The 17,567-nt window shown below is 63.7% G+C and overlaps 2 protein-coding genes across 4 annotated transcripts; both read left to right on the top strand.

Annotated features, from left to right (window-relative positions):
* Positions 1–422: 422 nt before the first annotated feature.
* LOC115599540 (dematin-like) lies at positions 423–8,964 on the top strand. 3 transcript variants are annotated; one of them, XM_030464040.1, is made up of 18 exons: positions 431–702; positions 4,503–4,566; positions 4,855–4,911; positions 5,121–5,281; positions 5,400–5,474; positions 5,595–5,750; positions 5,879–5,923; positions 6,018–6,123; positions 6,239–6,295; positions 6,389–6,544; positions 6,634–6,743; positions 6,832–6,937; positions 7,098–7,162; positions 7,260–7,308; positions 7,579–7,586; positions 7,837–7,896; positions 7,995–8,075; positions 8,182–8,962. In XM_030464040.1, the coding sequence occupies exons 6-18, from the start codon at positions 5,601–5,603 to the stop codon at positions 8,293–8,295; spliced, it is 1,107 nt and encodes a 368-aa protein (XP_030319900.1). In that variant the 5' UTR covers positions 431–702; positions 4,503–4,566; positions 4,855–4,911; positions 5,121–5,281; positions 5,400–5,474; positions 5,595–5,600; the 3' UTR covers positions 8,296–8,962. The 3 variants fall into 3 exon arrangements, with proteins under 3 accessions (XP_030319899.1, XP_030319900.1, XP_030319898.1); XM_030464038.1 differs by lacking the exon at positions 5,121–5,281 and having other exon boundaries at positions 432–702; positions 8,182–8,960; XM_030464039.1 differs by lacking the exons at positions 5,121–5,281; positions 5,400–5,474 and having other exon boundaries at positions 423–702; positions 8,182–8,964.
* Positions 8,965–12,052: 3,088 nt separating this feature from the next.
* Positions 12,053–17,205, top strand: LOC115599525 (actin filament-associated protein 1-like). Its single transcript, XM_030463925.1, has 14 exons — positions 12,053–12,110; positions 12,728–12,804; positions 13,062–13,146; positions 13,226–13,443; positions 13,836–14,015; positions 14,213–14,296; positions 14,772–15,128; positions 15,233–15,363; positions 15,457–15,577; positions 15,680–15,749; positions 15,901–16,044; positions 16,153–16,325; positions 16,433–16,546; positions 16,633–17,205. The coding sequence occupies exons 1-14, from the start codon at positions 12,053–12,055 to the stop codon at positions 16,657–16,659; spliced, it is 1,839 nt and encodes a 612-aa protein (XP_030319785.1). The 3' UTR covers positions 16,660–17,205.
* Positions 17,206–17,567: the final 362 nt, after the last annotated feature.

Genomic DNA, 17,567 nt, shown 5'->3' with positions numbered 1-17,567 from the left:
ACCACTAGCCACGCTGCAACCCACCCCACGCCCTGGGGGGGCTCAGCCCCCTCTTCAGGGCTGCCAAAACCCCGGCCGGGGATGCTGTCCCAGTGCTGCCCCGTTTGCGGTGGGAGCTGAAGGGTGAGGGGTAGGGGGGTGCCGGGGACCCCCGAAACCGTCCGGGCTCTCTCAGGTAGTGGAGCAGCGCTGGTTTTATTTCTATTTTCCACCTTCTTTGTGCCGGGAAAAATAGCGCGAGCGAGCAGAGGGGGGAGCGAATACTGCTTCGTCATGATGCCGCCTAATTCTCCTCTTGTTCGGGAAGGGACTGAGCCAGCAGCAGAGCTGGGGAGAGGCGAGCAGCACCCCCCCCCCCCTCCCAACCTTCCCGGGCCACCCCCCGGGTACCCAGCCCCGGTTATCGGTGCTGCCGGGGGTGCTGGGCTGGGGAGATAGTGCTCGCCCGCCCCGCCGCTGGCTCGCCCGCCCCGTTTGTCACACGCTCTCGGATGCGCGTCGCAACGCGCCGGTGGCTTGGCAGCAGGCAGGGAAGCTGGCCCGGCAGCCCACGGGGTGGATTCGGTGGCCAAAGGAGGAGGACGGGGGTGGCCGTCCCTCTGTCCGTCCGTCCGTCTCTGTCCCGTTTCACCCCCTCCCCAGCACCCCCCGCCCCGCTCTCAGGTCCCCGCCGTCGGAGGGATGCGGTGTCCCCGTCCTTAGGTGAGTGGCTCTGCCCCGCGCCTGTCTCGGGGGGGGAGAGGGGAGGGAGGTGGCCGGGGGGTGAGGGGCACGGGGGAGAGGGGTTTGGGGGTGCCGGTTCGTCGCGATCGGCATCGGTCACGTTTTGCTTGCCGTGCTCCCCCTCCCCTGGCTCCGCACACTTCCCACTCCCAGGGGGGCTGGGGGAAAGAGATGGGGGGGCTGGGGACAACCCCACAACTTGTCCCCCATCTTCTTCCCGTGCCCGGCGCTGCGAAGCCACCTGCCCTTGTGGCGGGGAAGGGGGGACATGGGAACAGGAAGGGCGGTGACCCGAGGCGGGGACACGGGCTCTGTCGCTGAGGGGAGGGGGGGGGTGTACCCCTCCCCGGACTCCCAGCCGCGTCCCCTCAACACCCCCCACCCTCCCTGGGACACCCCTCAGTGAGGGTCGGACGCTGCCGGCAGAGCGGGGACATTCCCTGTCCCCCTTCCATGGGGACATCGCCACCCTGTGCCCCAAGGGAGGTGGCCAGAGCACCCCAGCCATTCCCAGCCCCACTTGTGGAGTGTTTGTGGGGTCTCGGGGGTGCTGTTTGGGTGGGACACCCCCAGCCCTCCCCCCGTAGGTGGAGGTTGTGATGAGGTTTGATGCTCTCTGTGTTCAGCGTGATGGGGCCGTGGCTTTTGGGGTCCTGCCATGGGCACAGGATTTTGGACTCCCCCCTCGCCCCTCCTGGCCTCATCCAGGCACCCAGGGACCAAACTCCCATTGTCCCAGCACCACGGAGCATCGAGGGCTACCCTGGAGGGGTAGGGGGGGTGCAAAGCTTGGCCCCCCGGTTCTTGGCTAAGGATGGAGCCACCTCCTGGGCTGTGGGGTGTGTGTGGGGGGTGGGCTCCTGGCTGTGGGCGTATGGTGGTCAGGTAGGGCTAAGCCCAGCCTCTCCCGGGAAGACCTGGGCCACCAGCTGCCACCTCGGGCAGCCCCCGGCCACATCCCACTGCCACCATGTCCTGCCTGGCTGCGATGTCCCCAAGCATGGTGTCAGGATGCCTGGGGACCTGTCACCCCAAGGTGCTCAGTGTAGGACATCCCCTGGGGCTGGCAGAGCTGAGGGGGGGGGAGGTTTCTCAGAAGCTGGTGGCATCACCAGACCCATACCAAAATCCTCGGGGGGCTGCGACCTCCCCACACACCCCCCGGTGGGTCCTTCCCAGCCCCTCTGCGTGCGGGATGAGCAGGCTAATCCCATTTTAATCCCAGATTATTTGCCACGTGAGTTGCTGCCCCGAGCGGGCTGCAGCGTGGCCAGCGGGACAGGGGGGGACAGGGATGGACCCTCCCCATTCAGTCCCCACTCCAGACTTTTTGGGAAACTTCCTGGAAGGGCTGGAAAGCAGCTGGATCGGCCCAGATCCCCGGGATGGAGCAAGTGGAGGAGGTGGAAATGGCTCCTTCAGCTCCAGCTGCTGCTGGCTGGGGAGGGAGGATTGCAGCTAGGGGAAACTGAGGCAGGGAGCAGGGTACATCCTCTGCCCCAGGGATGGAAAAATCCCAGGGGCCAAGAGCTGGCAGCTGGTGGCTTTTTAAGGCCACCAAAGCGTCCTCTCGGCAGGGCCGGGGCGGTGCAGTGGGATGGAAGTGATGAGCTGTCAATAGCTCATGGGCCGCTCCAGGGATGCTCCGGAAGGGAGGGAAAAGGTGTAGAAAAAAACCCCACAACAACAACAAAACAACAAACCCAACAAAACCAGGACAAAGGGGGAACCGGACACCGGTGAGATGCGGGTCGGGGACCCACGTGCTCGGCCCCGCAGCGATCGAGTTGCCGGTGGGGCCCTGGGGTGGGTCGGTGCCTCGGTTTCCCTCCCCCTGTCCCCGGGCGAGGATGCTCTGAGCCGCTGTGTTTGTTTGAGGGGTGCGGTGAGAGGAGGAGGAGGCGGAGGCGGCCGGGGCTGGGCTGGGAAGTGCTGGATGCTGTTCCCGGGGCTGGCGGGAACCGTCTGTTCGGGGAACTTGTGACCCCACCGTGTGTCCCCCTCCCTGTGCCACTGGGGGGGGGGGGAGGGAATCCGGGGGCAGCAGCGGGAGCGGCCTGGCAGCAGGGCAAGGGCGAGGCAGGCAGTGAGGAGGAGGAGGAGGAGGGAGAGGGGAGGAAGACTGGGGGTCCTTTCCCTCTGTCCCCCCCCGCCCTGGGTGAAGGGGTTGGGTGCCTCCTGGCCCCCGGCCCGGGCTCTGATGGCTTTGGCGGCTGCGAAAAGTCAAATCCGGATTTCCTCGGGGCGGGGAGGAGGGAACTGGCCTCTTCCCGCTGCAGCGCAGCCCTCCCCGCGGCCCTCCCCCCCTGGCATGGGATGTGCTGTGCGGGGAGGGGTGGGGGGGTGTATGTGCGTGAGACAAGCCCCCTGTCCGTCTGTCCATCCCTTTCCTCCATCGCTTTCCCTCTTCCCGAGCATCCTTGTCCAGCACCTTTCTCACCCCGCTCGCTGCCTCCCCGCAGCATCACCCCGGGAAGGGGGACACGGAGTTATTCCCATCCCACCCCCCCCCCTTCTTGCCCCATTCGCTCTCCCCGGCCAGGAAAATCCCAAACACGCGCCGATCCGGCCTTATCTCATCGAGCAAGCGAGCGTGCGGGGGACCTGCCAGCCCGGGCTGCCGGAGAGATCGGAGGTTGCCATGGGGAGAGAGGCTGCCAGCGGGGCGGTGGCTCCCTGCCTGCTCCAGATAAGGTGTCCCCGCATCCCCCAGCTGCGGGGGGGACACCGCACCCCAGCTGGTTGCGCAGCCCCAGCACCCCTTCGCCCTCCATCGCCGCATCTCCCCCTTCCTCGGGCTTGTTTTTCCTTTCCCTCCGCATCCACCCCTCCCCGCACCCGCCCTCCCCCTTCCTCCTCCTCCTCCTCCTCCTGCCATTTGCCGTCTCATCCATCTGCTCGCTGCCACCGCGTCCCCAGCCCCGGGGAGGGGGTTAGGGGGGTGCCCTGGCCCTGCTGGTGGAAAGTCTGAGCTCATGGGTGCTGGGGGTGGCTGCAGCTCACCCGGACAAAGACGCCTTGTGTCCTGCTCCAGGAGTGCCCATCCCACCCACACCGCCTCCCCCAGACCCTTGGGAGGTGCTGAGGGTGGGGGTCAGCCTGTCAGGACCCCCCAGCTGCTCAAGGAAGGGGTTATTTGTGTGTCTGGGGGGGTCCCAAGGGAGGGGCGAGGCCCAAGCCTGGAGCTGCTGGTGGTTTCTCCCGGCTCCCTGCAGCTGGAGGATGCTCCAGGCTCCCTCAGGTCCTTCTCCATCTCTGCGACCCACGGGAATGGGCTCTGCACCCTTCTGCGAGTCCCAAAGCTGGGGGACAGCAGGGCCAGGTGTCCCCAGAGGTGGTGGCACCTCCCCAGCCCTACATACAGGCTGTAGGGGGGTGGGGGTGATGTTCCAAAGCTGGGGGCTTGCTCTGTGTTGCTGTTGTGGTCTGGGTCACACGAGGTTTTTCCTGCTGCCCTCCCCTCTGAAAGGGGAAGTTCTGAGGAGAATGGGGAATTTTCTCCCCTTTGTGTGTGACATTGTGGTGGATGGGGCAGGGAGGGCTTGGGCCCGGGAGCTGCAGGGCAGGGATGAGCACAGCACCCCCGTTTGTGTCCCCCCCGTCCTGCCACTGCTGGAGCCTTCTCGAGGCCACGGACAAAGGGTTTCATTACCTCTGCTCTGTTTGCCAGCACTCGTCAGCAACGGGGCCAGCAGCCACATGGGGGGGGTAGGGGGGGACTCGCAGGGACACCCTTGTCACCCTGCAAGCCACTGTCACCTCTCTCTTCTCCCTTGCAGAGGCAGCACCCGAGCCCCAACCCAGATATAGAGCCCAGAGGGATGTGGAGCCACAGAGGCAACGGTGAGTGGGGGGCTGGGGTACCCTAGCACCTAACCCCTGCCCCAGGACAGACCTGGAGCCATTTGGCCACCCTGGGGATGGTGACATCCCCTGGGAAACCTGTCCTGCTGCCAGCACAGGGATATTTGGCAGCAGGGCCTCGTGTCACCTTAGGGTCTGGTGCCTGGGGGTCTTCCAGGCTCAGCCCCCCAGTGGGAGGGTGGTGGGCTCTGCCCAGCCCTGCTGCCCTGGGGTACCATCCTTGAGGTGCTGCCTTCCAGCCCCAAAACTCCTGCTGTCCCCATGCAGGACCCTGTGACTGACACAGCCCCTCCAGCCCACAGCTGAATGGAAAGACTGCAGAAGGTAAGGTGGGGGGGCTATGGGCAGGGGGATGGGGGGCTGGGGGGGGTGGGCAGGGAGATGGAGGCACGCAGGTAATGTGGGCCACCAGCATGCAGGAGCTGGTGGCCAAGGGCAGGAGCTGGTGGCCAAGGGCATTGGCAGAGTCACCCTGGGATGCTGCTAGCAGGGCCCAGCCTTCCTCCTCCTCCTCCTCCTCCTCCTCCTCCCAGCCCAGCCTGGCAGCACCATCTAGTGGCACCGTATCCTGGCCAAGCCACTGTCACCTCCCGGGTGTCCCCTGCCCTGAACCTCAACGCTGGAGCAAAGGAGACCCCAGAGCCCACCCAACAATACCCCATCCCCAAAGAGGGGATTATCCCCCTGCACTGAGGTCTGTGGGGCACAGGGGGTGTCCCCAGGCCCCCCTGCCATGCCCTGGGGTCCTGACCATGACCCTGAGCTCCTTCCCCAGGCTTAAAGTTTGCCCAAATCTCACTTTTTCCTTCCAGCAACCACTGACCTCCCCGGGGAGTGTCTGTTCCTCCCGTGGGTCCAGTGTTCCCGGGTCACCCTCCAGCATCGTGGTAAGAGGGGCACACACCTCCCCAAACCCTCTCCAGCACCCCGGAAGGATGCCAGCCCTCTCCATTCCTCAGATTTCCCTTTCTGCACCCAAAACTGAAGGTGCTTTCTGTTCCCCCCAGGCCAAAATGGACAACGAGGTTCTGGGCTACAAGGACTTGGCTGCCATCCCCAAGGACAAAGCCATCCTGGACATCGAGCGCCCTGATTTAATGATCTATGAACCTCATTTCACTTATTCCCTCATGGAGCACGTGGAGCTGCCCCGGAGCCGAGAGGTGAGGGGTGTCCCAGGGCCATCCATGTCCCCTGAGTGGGGTTTGGGGTTTTTTTTTGGGGGGGAGGGAGAGGAATTTCCCCCTGGATTGAGGGGCCAATGGATTCAAAGGTTTCTTGCCTCCCGCAGCGATCCCTGTCTCCCAAATCCATCTCTCCTCCTCCATCTCCAGAGGTGAGTACTGACACTGCTGGCTTGGGGGGGGGCTCTGAGGAAAGGGGAGGAAGGGGGGAGGGATGATGCCAAACTGCTTGGTTCTCACCCACAGGTTATTCGGGAGTGGTTGGAGAGCCGGACCCCCAGCACTGCCCCCCAACCCACCTCCCGCCAGGGCAGCTCCACCCGCAGCAGTGTCCAACACTTCCACCGCCCTGGTATGCCCCCCCAGACACCCCCCCCAGGCTCTGCCTCACCCCAACCCCACCATAGGGGTCTGGGTAGGGGGTCCAGCTCCTTATTCCCAGCCTCCAACCTCCCTGTTCCTTGCAGAGACAGACACAACAGAGCTCAACATCTACAAGAAGCCTCCAATCTACAGGCAGAAAGGTGAAGGGGGGGGGGATGTGGGGTGAGGGGGGTTCTGTCCCATGGGATGGGGCACCCCAGGGCGCTGCCTCACCCCACCCTTGTGCCCCACAGACCACCACCATCCCAGTGCCCACCATGGGAAGCATCTCATAGAGGACTTGATCATCGAATCCTCCAAGTTCCCAGCAGCTCAGCCCCCAGACCCCAACCAACCCGCCAAGATCGAGACCGACTACTGGCCATGCCCCCCATCCCTGGCTGTTGTGGGTAGGTGGGGAGTTATTCCCTGTCAGACCCCCCCCCCCCCCCCCGTGGGAGTGCTGGGGGTGGATAAAACACAACCTCTTTTCCCCCAGAGACTGAGTGGAGGAGGAGGATGGCATCCAAGAGAGGGGAGGAGGAGGAGGAGGACCTGACGGAGGAGATGAAGAACCTGCGGGAGCTCCAGAGGCAGGAGCTGAGCAAGGTGAGGGGCAGAGTGGGTGGGTGGGCAGCCCTCTGAGGGGCTGGGGACACGCTGGCACTGACCCCTACCCTTGTGCCTTTGCCTCCAGGTCACTTCCAACCTGGGAAAGCTGATCCTGAAGGAGGAGATGGAAAAATCTCTCCCAATCCGGAGAAAAACCCGCTCGCTGCCTGACCGGACACCTTTCCACACGTGTACGTGGGATGTCCTTCCCAAAACCCTTCCCAAAACCCTTCCTAAAGCCCGTCCCCTCCCTTCCCCACCCAGCACCTCTCCCTGCCTGCACCCCCGCCAGCTCCTGCACCCCCCCCAGCCCTCCCTGCACCCCTGACCCTTCCTCCCCCTCTCTTGCAGCCGTGCACATGGGCAGCTACAAGAGCTCCTCGCTGCCCCCCTCGGGCAGGAGCACCCTCACCCGGGTGAGTGGGCAGGAGCTGCCCCCCTCCCCGTGCCCTGGGTTGGGGTCTGGGGGTGGCATCGCTCTGACACTGTCCCCTGTCCCCTGTCCCCTCGCAGCTGCAGTCAGCAGAGTTTGGCTCAGCGGGCAGTGAGAAGGGCAGTCCGGGTGAGCATCATCCCCTGGGATGGGGGGTCTGGGGGTGTCCCGGGGTATCTGGGGGTGTTCTGAGGTTGTGGGGGTGTCCTGGGGATGTGGGGGTGTCCCCAGGTGACTCCAGGTCCCTGGGTGACCCCAGGGAGGGGGTTGCTGGGTTCAGTGGAGGGTGGGAAAACCACCTCTGGGGGCTTTGTCATCACCCAGGGGAGGGTGTTGGGGGACACACACCCAGCAGGGGGGGGTCCCCGAGGCTGAGCTCTGCTCCTCTCTGTTTTCCAGCCCTCCAGGTAAGCGCTCGTCTGGCTGCCAGCACGGAGACCCCGTGACAGGGTGATGTACATCCAGGGGGGGGACACACAAGGGACACTGGGGCCACCCCTGTGACGGGCCCTGGAGGGGAGAGGGGGGAGCTGGATGTGGGGACGGGGGGATGTGCCAGTCCCAGGGCTGGAGCCCATCACCTGGGCTGGGGTTTGGGTGGGAGAGGGCAACTCTGGGGGGGTCAGAGCTGACTACAGGCTTTGCCCCCTCCCCCAGAACGGCCAGCGCGGGCGCATGGACAGAGGCAATTCCCTGCCCAGCATGTTGGAGCAGAAGGTGAGTGGGGATGTTTGGGTTTTTTTTTTTGGGGGGGGGGGGCACAGACAGGGCTGTGGGGGGAAGATTTTACAGTCCTGTTTCCCCCCCCCTCGCAGATCTACCCCTATGAAATGCTGATGGTGACAAACAGAGGCCGTGTCAAGCTGCCACCTGGTGTGGACAGGACCAGGCTGGAGGTAGGGGCTGAGATAAGGGGATTTTTTTGGTTGTTTTTTCTTTATTTATTTGTTTTGGGGGGGCAGGTAAGCCCCTGACACCTTCTCACCCCCCCTCCTCCCGCAGAGACACCTCTCCCCCGAGGATTTCCTGAAGGTCTTTGAGATGTCCCCCGAGGAGTTCAGCAAGCTGGCCCTCTGGAAACGCAACGAGCTGAAGAAAAAAGCTTTCCTCTTCTGACCCCCCCCTCTCAGCTCAGCCCCCGCACCGCCGTGTAACCGCTTTACTAAGACCCCCCACACACACACACACCTTCCCCTCAACCCCAGCCCCCCAATTCTGAGCCCCCCCACCTCGCTCCTCCTGTAGGAAAAGGGCTCTGGGGAAGGGGGGGAGTCTTGAACCTGGTTCTGCTGCCCAGCTTGCTGGGGGGGTGATGGGGTCCTGGGGGCAGCCCCAGCCCCCGAGCAGGCACGGTTCAGCCAGGAGGGGAGGTGGGGGGGGGTCTCTGGGTGTTGTGCCCCCCTTCCCCCCCAGGAGCATTGGGAGGATGGGGGGGGGGGGCAGTGCCTGGCTCTGCTTTTGGCCGGGAGTATTCTGGCTTGGGTGGGTTGGGTGATGGGGGGGCTTCCTTCCACCCTGGGGGGTTGGTGGTCTCTGTCCAGCCCCCCCCCCCACACCCCTAACCCCAGGGGGGTGTCCCCTCTGCCCCCTGCACCTTCACCCTGAGATTTGGGAAGAGCCTGGGGGCTGACTTGCTGCAAAGCCAGGCCAGCATCCCACCTTCCCCCCCCCCCCTTTTTAACACCAACGTGCTCCCCCCAGACCCCCCCAGTCCCATCAGGACACATTCACTGCCAAATCCTGGGATTTGGGGTGGGATGGGGAGCAGAGCACTGGGGGGGGGGAGGTCCCAGGGCAGTTCTAAGCTCAGTTAGATGATGCTGGGGAGGGGGATGCAGGGGGGGCAGAAAGGAGCAGGGCAGAGCTCGGAGGGGGGGGGAACTGAGGTGGGGGGGGTCTCACCAGGGCTGCCTGACAGCTTCCCCCCCCCAGCCATGCAGGGAGGGCTCAGCACCGGGCAGCACTTTCCCTTCTGCCCCCTCTCCTCCTTTGGGGACACTTTCTGGGCAGGACCCCTCTGCCCTCACATCCCTGAAGCCCCCCCCCTTCCCCCCCCTTCCCCCCACACCCCCAGGTTTCTGTTTCCAGCCACTTTCCAGCCGCTCAGACTTTGTTGGGATGTAAAGAATGTAATTTATTGGGAATTCACTGGCCCATACTTGCCTTTCACTGCTACTCTACAGACGACATATCTATAAATATATCTATAAATATGGGTTGGTTTTTTTGACCGGATTTACAGTGATTCACTTGACTTTGGGTTTTGGTTTTTGGATTATTTTTTTTTTCCTTTTTTTTTTTTTTTTTTTTTTTTTGGTTAGAAATTTTATTTTATTTGCTGGTGTTGGAGAAGCCGCGTGAGAGTGAATTTTTTGCTTAAAATTAAAGGTGAAATGGCTTTATCCAGCCCCGGCCTCTCTGGTGATTTAATATCCCACCACCCCCCCCCAGCTCCTCCCGAGCCCCCCGCCCGCCGGTCCCTGCAGATGGCGATGCTGCTCCGAAAAGGATGCGGAGCCCTTCCCCGCCTCCCCCCCCCACCCCCACCCAAACCCTGCTGGGGGCCCTCAGGGCGTGTGCGAGCCCAACCGAGCCGGGACAGGGCTGCCCCGAGCCCTTCGGTACCGGTCTTGGTCCCGGTTACCGGTCCCGGTTCCGGTTCCCGGCTCCGCCGCGATGTGAGTGACCCCGCACCATGGCTCGGCAGAGAGGTACGGGGGGGGGGGGGGGGCTTCTAGGGGGTGCAAAGGGGGGCGAGGGGGTGGAGGGGAAGGCAGAGGGGGAGCGGGGGTGGTCGTGGAGGTGCCCAGGAGAGGGGGTGAAGGTGTAAAGAGGGGGGGGGTGAGGGAAAAGGGGGCGTGTGGGGAGAAAGAGGGGGTGCCAAAGGAGGAGAGGGGGGTCTGGGGCGGTGGGAAAGTGCAGGGGAGGAAAGGGGTGCAAGGGACAAAGTGGGGGTGTGGGGCTCGGGAGGTCAGAGCAGGGATTGGGGGCTCGAGTGCCCCCCCTGCCCCCAAACCATCGGGGTGCACAGGGTGTGGGGTGCTGGGGCTTCTGCCAACAGCCTCCTCGGGGCATTTTGGGGGTGCAGGGGCTGGGGGGGGGAGCACCCTGGAGCAGTGCCGGGTCACAGCAGGGCCAGGCTTGAGGTGGCCTTCAGCCTCCTCTGAGTCATCCCCAGCTGGGCCAGAGCCACCCCGAGCTCTGGAGAGGGGGGTCCTAGGGTACCCTCAACCTCTCTGCTCCCCCCTGCGTCTCCCAGGGGGTGCCTGGATGTAAATCCCCCCCTCGTTGCAGGGAGGGGGTTGGAGGTGCCAGCCAAGAGTCCCCCCCCCCGGGTGCTGGCATCACACAGGGCTTGTGGCATCCCGTGGGTGGCTCTCTCCTTCCTCCTCCTCCGAGGATGAGGATGACACGGGTGTCCCAGGGGAGCAGGGTGTTGTGTTAGGCCACGGTTCTGTGTTTGGGGGGCGTTTTCATCTTACCCCCCCGCCCCCCCCAAAACCCTGGCAGGAGGCAGCTGGGGCGGGGGGGTCAGGGCAGCCCCTGCCTCCTCCCCACCGGACACCCCCGGGATGGATTCCCCTGCCCCACCGAGGGCACCGGGAGGGGTTTTTCTGGGGGGGTGTGGGGGGTGTGGAGGATGGAGGCAGGGGTGGAGGGGGGGGCGAGTGGATGGAGATGTCATTGCTGAGGAATTCGGCCTGGGCGGAGGAGAGGAGGGAGGGAGAGGAAGAGCCAGGCACAGGGGGCACGGGGGGCAGTCCCGGGGTCTCTCTGTGTCTGTCTGTGTCCCACCCCCCCCGATTCATGCTCTGCCCGCAGGGTCCCCTTCATCCCCAGGCCCCCCTGCCCCGCCAGCCCCCACCCCAGGGAGCTGGTTCCCCCTTTTCCCTTCCCCGGTTTCCAGGGAAATCCAGATGTTTGGGCCCGGCCCCGGCATTGCTCAGCCTCCTGCCCTGCCAGATGTTTCTTTTCCCCCCGGGCAGGGGTGTGTGCTCCCGGCTGGGGGGGACGGGATGGGGACTGTCCCCTTGCCAGCACCTCTGAGGGGGGGGGCTCTTCCCATGTCCCCTTTAACACTTGTGGGACCGGTGGGATCCTTCCCCCTGCCCCCCCTCCTCTCCTCCCCATGGGGGTGTTGCTGGTTTTGGGGGTGCTTTACATCCCCACCAGCCCAGAGTGATGGGGTGCAGGGATGTGGGGGTGCTGGGCTGGTGCTGAGCCCTCACTTTGCTCCCTGACCTCAGGGTGGGTGGGCACTCAGCGTTTTCGGTGCTCGGAGCAGCCTTCATCACCCACGTGCTGCCTCCTCCTCTTCCTCCTCCTCCTCCTCCTCAGCACATGGGGCTGCCCAGGGCCATTGCACCCAAAGCCCCTCCGGGAACAAACCCCCTCTGTGAGCACACACAGAGGAGCCTTCAGCAGGTCCCCAGCCCCCCCTCCTCATCCTCCCTCCTCATCCTCCCCCGAGCCCCTCAATAGCAGGATTGTGCTGAGCCAGGGTGGGTGGCACAGAACCCCCCCTGGCTACTTGCCACCAGAGACCCCTCCCCAGCCCTGCCCAGGGACATCTGGTGGGGGGTGATGGCATGTGCCTGTCCCTGTCCCCCCCACCCCAGACCTGGACAAGTTGCTGTCTGACCTGAGGTCCTTCCTGCTCATCCTGGACCGGGAAAGCCTCAGTGCTGGAGCTCGGGCCAAGAAGAAGTCGGTGGCTGAGCTCCTGTCCCGGCTGCAGAGCCCCTCGTGTGAGTGGGGGGGCTGTGGGTGACCCCCAGGGAGCACTCTGTGGGGGGGTGGGTGACAGAGAAGGGGCTGTGACCGGGTGTCCCCCCACACCCCCCCCCGTGTTGCAGCAGAGGATGCAGAGTACATGATCATGCGCTGCCTCTCACCTGCCCCAGGGACCTCCCAGGGATGGGATGGGCAAGGTGAGTCCCACACACCATATCCAGACCCCCCCCATCTCCTGACCCCCCCCCCCCCCATCTCCTGACCCCCACCCCATCTCCTGGCCATCCCATTCCCCATCCCCTGACCCCCATCCCATGTCCTGACCCCCACCCCATCTCCTGGCCATCCCATTCCCCATCCCCTGACCCCCATCCCATCTCCTGACCCCTACCCCATCTCCTGTCCATCCTGCACCCCATCTCCTGACCCATTCTCCATCTCCTAACCATCCCACACCCCATCTCCTGTCCATCCTGTACCCCATCTCCTGACCCACACCCCATCTCCTGACCCCTACCCCCTCTTCTGTCCATCCTGCACCCCATCTCCTGACCCATTCTCTATCTTCTAACCATCCCATACCCCATCTCCTGACCCCCGCACCATCTCCAGACCCCCACACCATCTCCTGACCCACATCCCATCTCCTGTCCATCCCATTCCCCATCTCCTGACCCCCACACCCTCTTCTGTCCATCCTGTACCCCATCTCCTTACCATCCCATTCCCCATCTCCTGACCCATTCCCCATCTCCTGACCCCCACCCCTCTGTCCCACCCTGGCACACAGCTTCCAGTCCTGCTTTCCCCCCAGGCACCCGGAGGGTGGATGGAACAGGAGGGAGAGGCTGTGAGTGCCCCCCAGCCAGCACCCTGAGCCTGCCTGGAGGGGTAAGGGGTGGGCAGTGGTGGGGTGGGGGGGCTGTGGGGGTCACAGGGCTCAGGCAACAGTGCTGTGCTGGGAGAGGGGGACACAGGGGCCATCCCTGCTTTGTGACTTCGCTGTCATGGGGGGGCCAACCAGGCTGGGGAGGTTCCAGTGCTGCCAGCTCTGGGCAGAGCCCCCCAGCTGTCCCATGGGGACCCCCTGATGTTCACCCCAGGGAAGGGGGGGGGGGAACACCTCAAAGCCTCCCTTCTCTCCCCAGAGCAAGGTGGTCTCACCATCCTCCCCACCTGAAGACTCCTATGAAGATAACGAAACCCCCAGCCCCAGCAGATGTGCAGGCTCAGGTGAGCACCCACTGCACCCCCTCCTCAGCACCCCCACCCACCCACCCTCTCACCCCCCTGACACTCTCCTGGCTCCCAGGAGGTGCTGACACTGACAGCAGCCACTACGAGTCCTACGAAGAGGATGAGGATGGTGTGATGGACCGTGCCCACTACCTGAGGTGGTCAGCAGCCCCCAGCCCCGATGCTGACCCCCCCGGGCACCCCGAGGCACAGCTCTGTGGCTTCCTCTGGAGGAGGCGCTGGCTGGGACAGTGGGTGAAGCAGCTCTTCATTGTCAGGGAAAACGTGCTGCTGGTGAGAGGCTGGGAGCAGGGAGGGAGGGAGGGATGGAGGGAGAAAGGGATGGAAGGATGGATGGAAAGGGATGGATAGAAAAAGGGATGGAGGAATGGATGGAGAGATGGATGGAGAAAGGGATGGAGAGGTGGATGGAGAAAGGGATGGAGAGATGGATGGAGACATGGGAGGACTCATGGATGGAGGAAGGGATGAAGGAATGGATGGATGACTGGAGAGACTGATGGAAGAGAGGGATGGATGGATGGATGGATGGATGGATGGATGGATGGATGGATGGATGGAGAGACTGATGGAGGAGAGGGAGGGAAGGAGGAAGGAAGGGATGGATGGTGGGAGTGGGTCCTTGCCCACCACTGACCCCCCCCCTCTCCTTCTTGCCCCCCCAGTGCTTCAGATGTGCTGCTGACCCACATCCTGTGCTGGTGCTGGACCTGCGGGGCTGCTGTGTCACCTACAAAGCCAAACGTGGCAAGAAGATGCCCCATGCCCTGAAGGTGACAGGGACAGCAGGCGAGGTGCTGGTGATTGGCTTCCAGAGCCAGCAGCAAGCTGAGGACTGGAGGAAGGTTTGGAGGTGTTGGAGCCTGGCAGAGCTCTGGGTGGGCTGGAGAGGAGGGGGGAGCAGGGACAAACAGTGGCACCTGAGGGGGCTGGGGACAATCTTATCTGTCCCCTGCTCCTCTCCCATCCCAGGGGTGCCTGGAACCCTGTTAGATGGGGGACTGGGTGCTGGGGGCTGAGCTCTCCCCTCCTCCCTTCACAGGTGATTGCAGAGGTGAGCAGCAATGCCCCGGGCGGGCTGGCAGCCATTGGTGTCCCAGTGTCACCTTCCTCAAGGCTCAGCAGAGTGAGCTGCTTGTCCTCCCCTGGGAAACACAGGCAGGGGAAAGGGGGTGTCCAGGGTGCACCCCAACTCCCCATCCTGCTGTCCCTGTCGGGTGGTGCTGGGGAGGGTGGCATTGCTGTGGGGTGAGGGGCCAGGGTGCAGGGGGCTTGAAACCTCTGGGTCTTAATGGCTTTAAAGGGGAAGAGGGGAGATTTAGGTTAGGTGGTCAGTGTTGATGCTCTCAGAGGCCTGTTCCAACTCGAACTTATGCTATCAAAATTCTTTGGGGTGAGGGTGTTGAGCCCCTGGGTGCCCAGGTTTCCCCCAGAAGCTATGGCTGCTCCATCCCTGGCAGTGTCTCAGGTCAGATTGGATGGGGCTTGGAGCAACCTGGGCTGGGGGGGAGGTTTCCCTGCCCATGGTTTTGTCACTGGATGAAGTTTAAGGTCATCCCATCCCATCCCATCCCATCCCATGGAGGTCTCTCCATCCTCAGGCCGCTGTCTCCCAGCTCAGCAAGGAGAAGGATGAAGCTTGCCCTGGCGAGGATGCTAAAGGAGGTGGGTGTGGAGGATGGGGACAGACAGGACCAGGGGCTGTCCCTGTCCCCGTGTCCCGGCTGACGGGGGCGGTACCCGCAGGTTTCCTGGCGGTGCGGTTGCGCTGGCAGCGCCTGTGGCGGGCGGTGCGGGACGGAGCCCTGCGCATGGCCCCCGGCCCGGGGGGGGGAACGCAGCCCCCTGGCTGTGCCCTACGGCTGCAGGGCTGCCAGGTCTCCCCAGGGGCGGCCTCCGGCTCCCCCCGGCACCTCCACATCCGCATCGCCCAGCGGGGCCGGGAGCTCACCCTGCAGGTGAGAAACCTCCCCGACCCCTACCCCACGCAGCAACCCCCCCCCTTGCCCTTCTCTGGAGGGAGGGGTCTCGCTGAGCTCAGACCCCCCCTGCCCCACTCCAGACCCGCCCGGATGAGGAGAGGGAAGCTTGGCTGAAGACCCTGCGGGCCAGGGGAGGAGGGGAGATGGCAGGGGGCAGCCCCGGTGCCGAGCCCCCCAGGTTGGGCGATGCCAGCAGCTGCCCTGCTGCAGGGTAAGGAGACTCTGGCTGGGGCACGGCCACCCCCCAGCCCTCTGGCTCCTCCGTGAGACCAAAAGCAGTGATGGGAACCCCCCCTCCTTGCAGTGGGCTGCTGCTGCGACGAGTCCCGACCCCCAATACCTACATGGATGATCCCTTCGGGCAGCTCCCACCACCTGAGACCCCCAAGCACATTTACTCCAACATGGAGCGGCTGCAGCAGTTGGTAACCTCTTCCCCTCCCTTCCCCCAACCCAAGGCAACCCGGAGGGCGATGGGCTCCAACCACCCACTCGCCCACGGGCTTCTCCTGGGCTTCCTTCCACAGCAGCAGAGTTTGGACCGAGTGGTGCAGAGGCAGCGCAGGAGACCCGTGTCTGCCCTGCCCTCCCCAGCAGGTGAGCAGGGGCCGGGTCTCCATCCCGGGCTCCTCCCCGTGCATCCCAGACTGGACAGGTGCCGAGGAGCAGAGTGTTGTGTTGTGCTGTGATGCCTCTGCCCTTCCTCCCCAGCATCATCCTCCCCCCCTGCCCTCCCTTCTCTCCCCAGCACCAGCAGCAGCAATGCGGGGCAGGGACCCGCAGCGCTCAGAGCTGAGCCCCGAGCTCCGGAGCACGGATCTGTCCCTGTCCCAGCGCACTCTGACACTCCCCGAGAGGAAAGGGGCTCGGGATGGACTGGATATCCTCATCGGTAGCACCTCCAAACCTTCCCTCTCTGCCGAGGGGTGCCTGACCCTTGGCAAGCAGGCAGCGGGGTTGGGGGGTGCCCGAGCTGGGAATTTTCCCACTGTCCTTGCAGGGAAAAGAGCCTTCCCCAAGCTGGAGGAGAAGGTGGGGCAGCTGGAGAGGGGCAGCCCCATGAAGGGGAGGCTGAAAGCCGGCTCGGAGATGAACCTCCTGGCCATCAGCAAGTCCCTGAGGGGCCACATCGCTGCCACCACCACCGCCAGCAGCAGCTCGGCTGGCTCCGAGGTGAGGGAACACCGGGGAGGGGTGGGATGGGAAGGGGTGGAGAGGGCAGGCATGGGCTTCCCTCCCCTCCGGTGGTTTTTTTTTTCGTTTTTTTTTTTTTTCCCCAGCAGGGCTCATTCCTCAAGCCGCTGCTGAAGCGCACAGCATCAGCCAGGAGTGCCCTGAGGCCCCCTCCCTCCCCACTGCTGCTGGAGAGGGGGAAAGTGCTGCAGAGGAGAAAGGTACCCTGGGCTGGGCCGGGGGGGGGGGGGGCTGTGGGCTACCAAGGACACGGGGGAAGTCGCCACCTATTTTTGCCACTCTCCAGGAGTGGGAGATGAAGTCTGCGATGTGACTGATGCTCCAGAAGCCCCGTCCCCCCCTTTTCTTGGGGCAGCCCCCCCCAGATGGACCTGCAGGACCAGGCATCCCTCCACGGAAAGCAGCAGAGCTGCACGTGGGTTGTGCAGGACCAAACTCGACGTTCTGTTTTGTTTTGTTTTGTTTTAACCATCAATATCAACACTACAGCTACACACATCTATTTTTATATAGACATTTTATATATATATATATATAGATATATTCCTATAAACTCTCCCTTTGTGGGTTTCTGGTCACTCTGGAATTTTCTCGCCCATCCCAGCACCTTGGTTTTGGGGCAGATTGCAACCTCATGAGCCACCAGCTCTGTCCCCAGTGTGGGTCTGGTGGCATGGTGCACCCCCAGATCCCCCAGACCCCCGGGGATGCCTGCTCAGAGGGATGGGCACACATAGAGAGGGGAGGGGGCTGCTTGGGGCACCCTAAGAGTCAGTCAGTGGGACCCGGGCTGGGCCCTGGGCTTCTTTCCAGCTGCTGTGTTTGCGTCGTGCCTTGTTTTTAAGTGTAGAACCGTGGGTTTGTGGGGGGTTGTTTTGTTTTGTTTCTTTTTTTTAAGGAATAATAAAAATTAAAAATAATCCTAAAACTTGGCTTCTCCTGGGTCGTGCTGTGGGAAGAGGTGAATTGGGAGGGGGGGCTGGCACCATCCCAACTCAGGGGGGGTACCCCCACCCTAGTGTGAGGTTTGGATAGGGGGGGGGGTTACCCCCATCCCGGTCCCTGGTGTCCCCACAGGGTCCCCCCACCACCACTCCCAGAACAATTTCAGTGCTGAGGGACCTTCCCAAACCCTCCGCCCCCAGCCCCCCCTTCAGCCCCCCAACCTCTACACCTCCAACCTCCCTCTCTCCGCCCCCCCCCAAACTCCCCCACCCCACC

Source organism: Calypte anna, chromosome 22, assembly GCF_003957555.1.
Source record: "Calypte anna isolate BGI_N300 chromosome 22, bCalAnn1_v1.p, whole genome shotgun sequence".
NCBI classification, from domain to species: Eukaryota; Metazoa; Chordata; class Aves; order Apodiformes; family Trochilidae; genus Calypte; species Calypte anna.
Note: the sequence above shows the minus strand (reverse complement) of the source record. Positions and strands in the feature narration are given on the sequence as shown.

Excerpts from the sequence above, each read along its gene's own strand:
- LOC115599540 (XM_030464038.1), top strand. Across the intron at positions 6,744-6,831 it reads AGAGGCAGGAGCTGAGCAAG|GTCACTTCCAACCTGGGAAA; the intron begins GTGAGGGGCAGA and ends CTTTGCCTCCAG. Across the intron at positions 7,163-7,259 it reads GCAGGAGCACCCTCACCCGG|CTGCAGTCAGCAGAGTTTGG; the intron begins GTGAGTGGGCAG and ends GTCCCCTCGCAG.
- LOC115599525 (XM_030463925.1), top strand. The coding sequence starts at position 12,053 with ATGATCATGCGCTGCCTCTCACCTGCCCCAGGGACCTCCCAGGGATGG. Across the intron at positions 14,016-14,212 it reads AAGCTGAGGACTGGAGGAAG|GTGATTGCAGAGGTGAGCAG; the intron begins GTTTGGAGGTGT and ends CTCCCTTCACAG. Across the intron at positions 15,578-15,679 it reads TGGAGCGGCTGCAGCAGTTG|CAGCAGAGTTTGGACCGAGT; the intron begins GTAACCTCTTCC and ends TTCCTTCCACAG.